This window comes from Microtus ochrogaster, unplaced genomic scaffold (assembly GCF_000317375.1).
Source record: "Microtus ochrogaster isolate Prairie Vole_2 unplaced genomic scaffold, MicOch1.0 UNK3, whole genome shotgun sequence".
Classification (NCBI taxonomy): Eukaryota; Metazoa; Chordata; class Mammalia; order Rodentia; family Cricetidae; genus Microtus; species Microtus ochrogaster.
In genome coordinates this window covers 17,185,816-17,195,068 of record NW_004949101.1, presented here as the reverse complement: position 1 = coordinate 17,195,068, position 9,253 = coordinate 17,185,816, and the positions used below count along the sequence as shown (strand labels likewise).

Genomic DNA, 9,253 nt, shown 5'->3' with positions numbered 1-9,253 from the left:
GAGCGTGGACTGCCCACGACTTTGGGTGCGGGATTAGCCAATGTTAGAAAGTTCGCACTCCAAGCTTTCCCGTCCCTTCTCCAGAGATAGAGACAGACACCAGGATGCATTTTTAAAAGTTTATTTTCCATGCAACGGGGGCGAGGCGTGGTGGCGACGGTTCAGTAGACCCGGGGCTTGGCAGAATCCACGGACTCCCGCGTCCCGGCCATCTGCAGCAGGCGGAGCAGCAGGGCTCGGGCGGGCCCGTCCAGCTGCGTGCCGTTGTTCGGTTCGCGAGCGCGGGTGAGGCGGAGAAAATCCTCGCGGCACTCGGGATCGGTCACGCAGCTCTCTGAAGAAAAGGCTCTGTGAGCGCAGGCGCCCTGGAGTGGGCGCAGCTCCCAGGTCGCAGTTCCAACGCTGCCCTCCCACCGCGACTCCCCACCCCCATCCCCGCCACGTTCCAGTTCTAGCCCCTCTTCGTTTTCACCCTCCAACTCTGTGTCCCTGCCCCCACCTCGCGTCCCCATCCCCAATCCCCTTCCTAATGCTCCCCCCATTCACCCTCCCAAACCACCCCTACCTCGCGCCCCAGGCCCAGCTCCCCACTAACGCCCCCTCCACCCTCACACACCCCCTGTGTCCTCCTCCCCGCCAGCTCGGCCTCGTGCGCACCATCGCTGCAGCAGATGCCCGCGGCGGCGCAGCGGCCCCCGCTCCCGCACGGCTTCTGGCCCGACTGGCAGGGCGAGGGCAGGTAGTTCTCCTCCTGGCAGCGCAGCGCCTCGGCGGTGCCCACGAAGCAGCCCAGCTCGTCTGCGCAGCAGATGTTGGGTCCGAAGCAGCGGCCTTGGTCGCCGGGGCCACAGGGGAGGCACTGCGGGGAAGGACGTTAGTGGGCAGCGGTGGGGACCCAGGGCCACCCTACTGCTGTCCCGGTCTCGCCCTGCAGGGGCCCTGGCGCTCTCCAGGCCGAAACAACAGCCAAGGGCAGGAGAGGAAATCTAAAATGCTAGGTTATCAGGGGGAATCAGTTCTCACTAGGAGTTCAAAACCCTCACCTGGGTTGGCTGAGTGTGCCCTGGGCTGCAGTACTTGGGGACCTTGCTCAGCTCTGAGAGGTCATTGGTGTGCAGCAAGGCTTCAGAGGCTTCCTTCTCTGACATTCAGTGGTCCTCCGGTCCCCTCCCTCACCCCCCACGGAGCAGTCCTGCTTCTTAGGAGTACAACATTCATGCCCTTTCTCTCATTTTCTGGCCTTGCTCTTACTCCGGCCCTAAGCTGATGGGCCTCACCTGAGCCTTAACCTCCTGCCAACCTATTATGCCCTATTGGGTGGGGGGCAGGGACCAAATTAGAGCGATGTGTGCATAGGAACCTGGTGCCTCAAGCTTCCCGAGGAACTCTGCAAACGGAAGGTGGACTTGGGGGAGCTGCCTATCTGCCTACTCCTGCTTGTTCAACAACTCAAAATCGAGCCACCCGTGGCCTGGACAAAACCGAACCTGGCAGCTGGATGCCCTTGACCTCAGCTGGACATGCAGACAAGAGATTTGGGCAAGAGGTTGGGGTTAGTTATGGGACATATGCCACTCAGGCATGCACGGAGCCATGGCCGTCTTCTTACGGACAGGAAGAAATTGGCACTGGTGGCTAGAAAAGGAGCTATGAGGGGCTGAGCTGGGTGGGAAAGACCTTAACTTCAGGCTAGAACAGAGCTTTGTATAGTCCTGATGAGCTGACACACGTCCCCTCCCCCAGATGTGCAGAGGCCTGACCACCCAGTTCCACCTGCTCCCATCCCAAGCCCAGTTAGTTGTTAGGCGCTCATTTTCTGGCATACCCCCCAGATGGAGACAGTGTCTGTTATGTGGCTTCCCTGGCACCTGGTCCCCTTTAGCCCATGTGAGTAGTCGATCCCCTGTGCTCTCTCGCCTCCTTCCAGGAACCTCCCCTAAAGTCCCACTTCTCTGACCATTTGCTTCCCTCTCCTAGCCCGAGAACCATTCCGAGGGCACTGTCGGCTGCCGTGAAATGGACCACAGTGGTACCTGTCTCAGCTCCATGTCAGGCATGGCCCTCTTGCCGCCTCTCGGGCAGTTCTGGAAGTAGCAGGCAGAGGTGAAGGCCAGCAGGCTCAGGAAACACGCAGACAGCGTAGAGTTGAGCATCCTGGCGAGCATAGGTGGGCAGTGTGCGGTGCTGCTCTCCTGGCTCTGCTCTGCTGCCTTGGCGGGCTGTCTATTTATGTCTGCAGGTGTTCCCTAGGAGGCGACAACGTGGCTGCTAACCCCCTCCCTGGTGGCTCCCCAGGAGCCCACAGCTGACAGGTCCCAAGCTGTCAGCAGTGATTCAGGCATCTGGGGACACACGTGGGCCTGTCTGTGCGGAGCATGTTGGAGGAAGGGGCAGGCCAGCAGGCTGTCATTGGCCACAGTGAGACAGGAGAAACAGTTCCAGGGACTGCTGCTGTACTGTCTGGGAGGTGAGCTGACTCGAGGGTCACCTGGAAATCATCTGAGCATCCTAGCTGCTCTCAACAAGTGGAGGGGTCAACAGGCCCCATCCAGAAAGGGCCATCGTGTTTGGAGCAGGGTCAGGACCAGGAGGGGTGGGGCAGGCTTGTTAGTTGTGGGGTGGGATGAGCAAGAGGAACCACACATACCAGGTGAGCTTTCCAAAGGACATTCCCAATCGCAGCCTCACTGGCCAACAGTCACAGTCATGACATCAAGGGCAGCGCACAGATTCAAATGTCAGCTCGATGTGGCTGGCTTCAGGATGCCCAGGATGTTTCTACCCCATGCATGCCCCTATAGAGCCAGGTGTGGGGACTCAGGCTCTGAGAATGGGAGTCTTGGGGACAGTGCCTCTCTGGTCCCCACTAAGGACATGAATTAGGATGCTATTATGGGGAAGGAGAACTCCAGGCTCAGTCATGTGCAGAGATCTAGCTTCTCAGGCCTGTGGTCTGAGCTACTTTGTGAAACTAAAGTAGGAAGGTCAAAAGTTCCAGGCCAGACTGGGTAACTTAGTGAGACCCTTTCTCAATGAATAAAAAGAAGACTGGGCGGTGGTGCCGCATGCCTTTAATCCCAGTTCTCAGGAGACAGAGGTAGATGGAGCTCTGTAAGTTCTAGGCTAGTCTGGTCTACAGAGAGAATTCCAGGACAGCCAAGGCTACACGGAGAAACCCTGTCTCAAAAAAACAAAAAATAAACAAATTAATACATAGAAGGAAGCTGGACTGTGGTTGCTCATGCCTTTGATCCCAGCATTCTGGGAGGCAGAGGCAGGTGGATCTCTGTCAGTTCCAGACCTCCCAGGGCTTCATAGTGAGATCCTGTCTCAAAGAAAGAAAAGATGGGCTGGAGAGATGGCTCAGAGGTTAAGAGCATTGCCTGCTCTTCCAAAGGTCCTGAGTTCAATTCCCAGCAACCACATGGTGGCTCACAACCATCTGTAATGAGGTCTAGTGCCCTCTTCTGGTCTGCAGGCATGCACACAGACAGAATATTGTATACATAATAAATAAAAAAAAAGAAAGGAGGGAGGGAGAGAGAGAAAGAGAGAGAGAGAGAGAGAGAGAGAGAGAGAGAGAGCAGAAGGCTGAGGCTATAGCTCTGAAATAGTCCTGGGTGAAATCCCCAGAACTAACAAGAGAAAACAGCTGTGGAGAGAGACCCATGCCCCTAGACTGGTGCCATCTCAGGCCTAAGGCAGAAGTGAAAATGGGCTGTTGTTCTGCAGGAGGAAGTGGGAGGAACCACAGTCAGACAGATCCAGCCTGGAGGAAGCAGGTTAGCTCCTGACTTCAGGTTGTAAATCATTTGTTTCTTTGGCAGTCTAATGCAGTCCAGACTGACCTTGAACCTACTATGTAGCAGAAGCTGACTTTGAGCTCTTAGTCTCTCTGGCTCCAGCTCTCGAGTGCTAGGACTAAAGGCATGTACCACCACACTCTGCTTTAGCCTTCACAGCCTCCTTTCCCCGGCCACCAGAAAACCCCTCTGGACTTGGACACAGACCAGCCAGCCCATTGCCTCTGGACTGTGTGCACAGGCCTGGACCTTCCAGCTCCTATAGGCTCCAGCTACCTCTCCTGGGTATACCAGTGTGCTTCAGAGGAGCTCCAGAGGACTGTTTGGCCTCTGCCTCACCAAGTACAGTGGGGCCTTGGCTCCCACACTCAGTCTTTTCAGGAATGACTGTTGGCACCCGAGGCCTCTGTAAGAGGCAGCTGATAGGAAGTCAAGTACTTTGGCTTCTGTGTCTCGAAGCTTCCTGATTGGGCAGGTCACTCCCAGCACAAAGTGGTGAAGTAGAGTAACAATGGCATAGGCACAGGTTCTGAGCACTGGGTCACTGACAGTGAAACTCAAGGCAAGTGCTTGTGTCGTGTTGCAGTCATGTTACGCGCCACGGCGCTGTATTACCAATGTCCTCACTAAGAGAGAAGAGACTGTTTTCCAGAGAGAAAACTTCCTTGGCCAGAAGAAACCCTCTTCTGCTTATGGATGAGAATGAGCCTTAGGATAGACTGTTGTCCTGCTCAGTAGTGAGGCAGATGCTGCAGGGGCAGGGAGGGGCAGATGCCTGCTCTGTGGCCTTATTTACCTTCTCTGTGCTTCATTTCCAAATTATCATCTGAAAGCTGATGGGGCCTGATTGAAAGACACAAGTCCAGGGACCAGTCTGGGGGTCTCCAGAGCCTTTGACCAGCCATGTGCACCAGGGATGTCATTCTAAGGCCCCTTGGAGAATGCCATGCTCTGTCCCTGGGCATGGATGCCAAAGGTTCACTAGACCTAATCCCCACCTTCTCAGTATCTCTGCTGGCTACAAAAGGTCCCATGAGCATGCTGGCTCTTCATCTCAGATACCCCACCCCACGTGCGGCATGGACTCCCAAGACACCTCGAACCTTCTATATTTCCCTCATAGCCTGTTTTCCCCAAATAGCTTTTTTTTTTTTTTTTTGGAGACAGGGTCTCATTCTGTATCTCTGGCTGGACTGGAAATCTCTAAGTGGACCAGGCTAGCCTCAAACTCACAGCCTACTCTGCCTTGGGAGTGTTGCCATTAAAGATATGAGTCATTATGTCTGTCCTACTATCTGTCATTCCTGTTCAAGTCAATATTTACTCTGTAACTCCCTCCACTCAGATTCCTGCCCAGACCAGTCTACCGAAACTCCTTTATTATGACCATAAAGTGTGCTGCCATTTTGGCGGGCCCAATCGTGTCTTTATTTAACATGGCCTCTCCCAGCAGAATTTCACACGATGGAGCTGTTGTCCCTTTTTACAGCACACTTCATCTGGCTCCTCTGGCATGCTTTCCTGGATCTTCCAGAAAAATTCTTTCTGCTTCCCTTTCTGGCTTCACGTTGGCTTCTACACGCTGGAACATCCCAAGACCTGGCACCGTGTCCCTTCTCTTCTTCCTAGGGTATTTTTATACTTTCCACAAATGAATGATGTACTAGTTCATGTCTTCATTCTGAGCATCTTTGAACCGCCCAGTGACAGCTCCCATTGGCCTGGAATCTGGCCTTATGACTTTAACACAGTTCGATTTAGCACCTGGTTTGCTTCCAGGGTTCCAATCTGCAGTGGTGTCACGGTTCAAGCCACACCTCCCAAAGCTTAACACTCACTGTCCCGTCTAGAGCATCTCTCACTGTAAATCATGCATGAATCTGTATGTCCATGTAGGTACAGGAGTTCCTAGAATACAGGAGAGGGCATCAGAGTCCTTGGGGCTGGAGTTCCAGGCAGTTGTGAGCCATTGAAATGGGTGCTGGGGACCAAACGCAGTCTTAACCTCTCCAGCCCCTCGTTCCTTTTACTCTTTCCTATCTTGGGTCTGTGTTAATGGGGTCCCAGCTGGTTGATACCTCCTCTACCCTCAAGTTCCTCCCTCTCTCTCTCCCTCTCCACCTGCACCTCTCTCCTTTCTGCGGGGGGGGGGGGGGGGGCATGTGTGTTTGCATTCCTCCTCCAATGAAAGCCCTCGGACATGAAGGACACCATCATCTGTTTTCTGTTTTTATTACTATACTGGGAGCTTTTGCCAAACGGTGGGTTTTTCAGTTCTAGAAAGAATGAAGGGAGGTGGGAAGCCCTGGGGACCAGCCTTAGCTCTCCAGGGCATTGCTGTGTGACCTGGGGCAAGTCAAATTTGTTTTCAAGGTTACTTATTTGATGTCCAACCCCACTTCCTCCCCTACTGTAGACTTGAGACACTGTCCATGTATCCTGGTCTTGCTCTGTCGCTGAATTTGGTCTCGATTCTTTTGTCTTCACCTCCCCCGGCGCTGGGATTTCAGGCGTGTGCCACCCTGCCCAATTTCACTGAGGTCTAAGAAAATCAGGTGAGGTGTTCTAGGTTAGGGCATTCAGTTTTTCTGTCTTGTCTTGTTTGTTTTTCAAGACGGGGGTTTTTCTATGTAGCCTTGGCTGACCTGGAACTCACTCTGTAGACCAGATCCGCCTGCATCTGCCTCCTGAGTGCTGGGATTAAAGGCGTGCGGCACCACCGCTCTGTCTGTCAGTTCGAGGTCAGCCTGATCTGCAGAGAGAGTTCCCAAACAGCCAAGGAGCTGTTACACATAGAGAAACCTTGTCTCAAAAAAAATAAAAATAAAACAACCCTGCTTCAAAGCAAACAATTAAAACAAACAAGCACTTCACTGGTGGGGGCTGGAGAGATGACTCAGCAGTTTCGAGCTCTTCCAGAGGACCTGGGTTTGAGTCAATAGTCAGCAGTCACTGGACCATCTCTCCAGTCAGGCTGTACAGGGTTTTGGTTCATTGTTTTTGCTTTTGGTGTTTTGCTTTTGGGACAGAGTTTCTGTAGCCCTGTCTTGAAACTCACTATGCAGACCAGAACTGGCTTTGAACTTACAGAGACCCTACTGTTTCTGCCTTCCAAATGCTGGGATTAAAAGCTTGTGCCACCATGCCATGTCCTTGTAAAACAGAGTGTATTTATTGCGTGCATTGGTGTCCCTCATGCCTTTAATCCCAGCACTGAGGAAGCAGAGGCAGGCAGATCTCTGAGTTTTAAGTGTACATAGAGAGTTTTAGGACATGCAGGGGCTGTAAAATGAGACTCTGTATAAAAAAAAAAAATTTAAAAAGTTTGCGGCTTCAGCTTCTGCCAACAGAGCTGCAGCAGCTGGGTTGGGCCACATCCCAATCTCCCTGTGGGTTTCTAGGAAGAAACTTTGAGGGTTCAGACACTGTAGCTCATCTCCCTTGTCTCATTAGAGGTGACCTCTCTGAGGCAATCACAGGCAGGAGCGTGTGGGTTTCTAAGAGGAAACTTTGAGGGTTCAGACACGGTACCTCATCTCCATCATCTCATTAGAGGTGACCTCTCTGAGGCAGTCGCACGCAGGAGCGTGTGCCCTGGCATCTCATTTTCCGTGTTGCTCATGGTCTCCTTCCCTCCTGCGTCTCAGGGGCAAAGCTCCCCCGTCTGAGCTCATCCCCCCGAGGGAGGGGGAGGAAGGCAGGTGAAAGGGGTCCTCTCCAGAGGCTCCCAGCTTGTGAGACAGGCTAATTACAGACTTCCTAATTAATGAGCCAAGGGGGTACATTTCATCAGCTGAGTCATAACTAATGTCTGGGTCTCCCTCTGGGCCCAGAGAGAGGGCACCAAGAATCAAGGAGGTTCCTGGGAGGCAAAGGCCAGCTTGGGGCCTGCTATCTGACCCATTTGATTTTCTGCATTTACCCTTCTCATTTTTTTTTGAACTTATTTTTTTAGGTGCATATGTGTCTCTATTTGATGGCAGGTGCCTTGAAGACGTATTGAATCCTGAGGCCGGAGCTACAGGTGTTTGTGAGCCACCTGACATGGGTCCTGGGAAGAGCTGTATGTTCTCTAACCCACCAGGCTGTTACTCCAGGCTCCTGCCCTTCCTCCCCCACCCCCTTTTCAGACTTCTGTATGTCTTTTATGTGTATGAGTGTTTTGCCTGCGCCACATGCGTGCTTGGTGCCCACAGAGAAGGGCCGCAGATCCCCTGGAAGTGGAGTTGGCTGCGGAGCTGTTTCTTCAGCCTTCCCAACCCCCTTTTTGAGACAGAGTCTCACTCTGCAGCCCTGGCTGGCCTGCAATTTGCTATGTAGACCAAGCCGGCTTGGACGTCATAGGGCTCTGCCTGCCTCTGCCTCCAGAGAGCTAGCACAAGAGCCAGTTGCCACTGCGCTGGACAGGCCTTATTAAAGCCCAGTTGGGAGTCACCGTAGTCCAGCCTTCTTTGTCATGGACTGTTTCTGGGATGGCTGTCCCCCAATCTGTCCCCCATCTCTCTCCTTCATGCCATCAAGTTCCACCAGGGCCACACAGGGTTCACTGGGCATCAAGTGACACACACTTCTCCAGTGATGCACTTTCTCTGCCAGACTCAAGCCCACCTCATCAGGATCCTGACACCCCAAAGCCCTAGACGCAGTCTGAGGACCTTCCCACACCCTCCCACTGATGAGTGTGCGGTGGGTGCCCTTCCCTTCACACTGGAGCCAGGAGAAGGCCGACTGTCATGAGGCCTGAAGCCAACTCTGCAGAGGGCCTGTCCGGGGAAGCATCTTTATTCTTTGCACCAAGAGGTGTAATGGGAAAAATCTCAACACTGTTCTGGCAGTGGGTCATGTGATTGCTCTTCTGTGTTTAAAGTCTACTGGGCCTCTGGTTCTTCACGGAGGGTCCTGTAGATCAGTGATTCTCAACCCTTCGGTTGTGACCCCTTTGGGATGAATGATCCTTTCACGGGTCACCTAGGCCCATCAGAAAACACACATTATGATTCAGAACAGCAGCAAAATTAGTTATGATGATGTAGCAATGGAAATAATTTAGGATTGGGGGTCACAACAACATGAAGAACGGTAGCAAAGGGTGGCAGCCTTAGGAAAGCCGAGAACCACACTGCTCTAGACAGCGGGCCAGCGGCCGTCCACCAGATCAGTGTAGGCAGAGCGGGTCGCACTGCCTCACATAACTGAGTCTCATTTTATTCCCCAAACTAGAGTTGATTAAATAATTCATATAAACCATCTAGCACAGAACCAGGACATCACCTCAATACATTCCTCTTCCTGAGTATGTGATGCTGGGAATCAAATCCGGGGAGGTGCCTTCAGCCCTTTTAGCATTTTAATACAAAGTTGTTTCTTCTTTCTTTTTTTTTTAAAAAAAAACCATGGATGCCTCTCAAGGTGTTCATAATTTCCTAAATATATATAAAATCATATATGCC

The 9,253-nt window shown here is 52.7% G+C and overlaps 1 protein-coding gene across 1 annotated transcript; it reads right to left on the bottom strand.

Moving 5' to 3' along the window:
- Window positions 1–161: 161 nt before the first annotated feature.
- On the bottom strand, window positions 162–2,165 carry Avp (arginine vasopressin). The gene is made up of 3 exons (NM_001282253.1): window positions 2,034–2,165; window positions 658–859; window positions 162–334 (listed from the first exon to the last, which is right to left on the bottom strand). Exons 1-3 carry the CDS (start codon window positions 2,163–2,165, stop codon window positions 162–164), a joined length of 507 nt encoding a protein of 168 aa, NP_001269182.1.
- Between the last annotated feature and the right edge of the window lie 7,088 nt (window positions 2,166–9,253).

Bases quoted from the DNA above. Each gene is read 5' to 3' on its own strand.
- Avp (NM_001282253.1), bottom strand. From the start codon at position 2,165: ATGCTCGCCAGGATGCTCAACTCTACGCTGTCTGCGTGTTTCCTGAGC. The intron at 860-2,033 runs GTACCACTGTGG...CCTTCCCCGCAG, and splicing joins CTGACATGGAGCTGAGACAG to TGCCTCCCCTGTGGCCCCGG. The intron at 335-657 runs GTGCGCACGAGG...CCTTTTCTTCAG, and splicing joins GGGCATCTGCTGCAGCGATG to AGAGCTGCGTGACCGATCCC.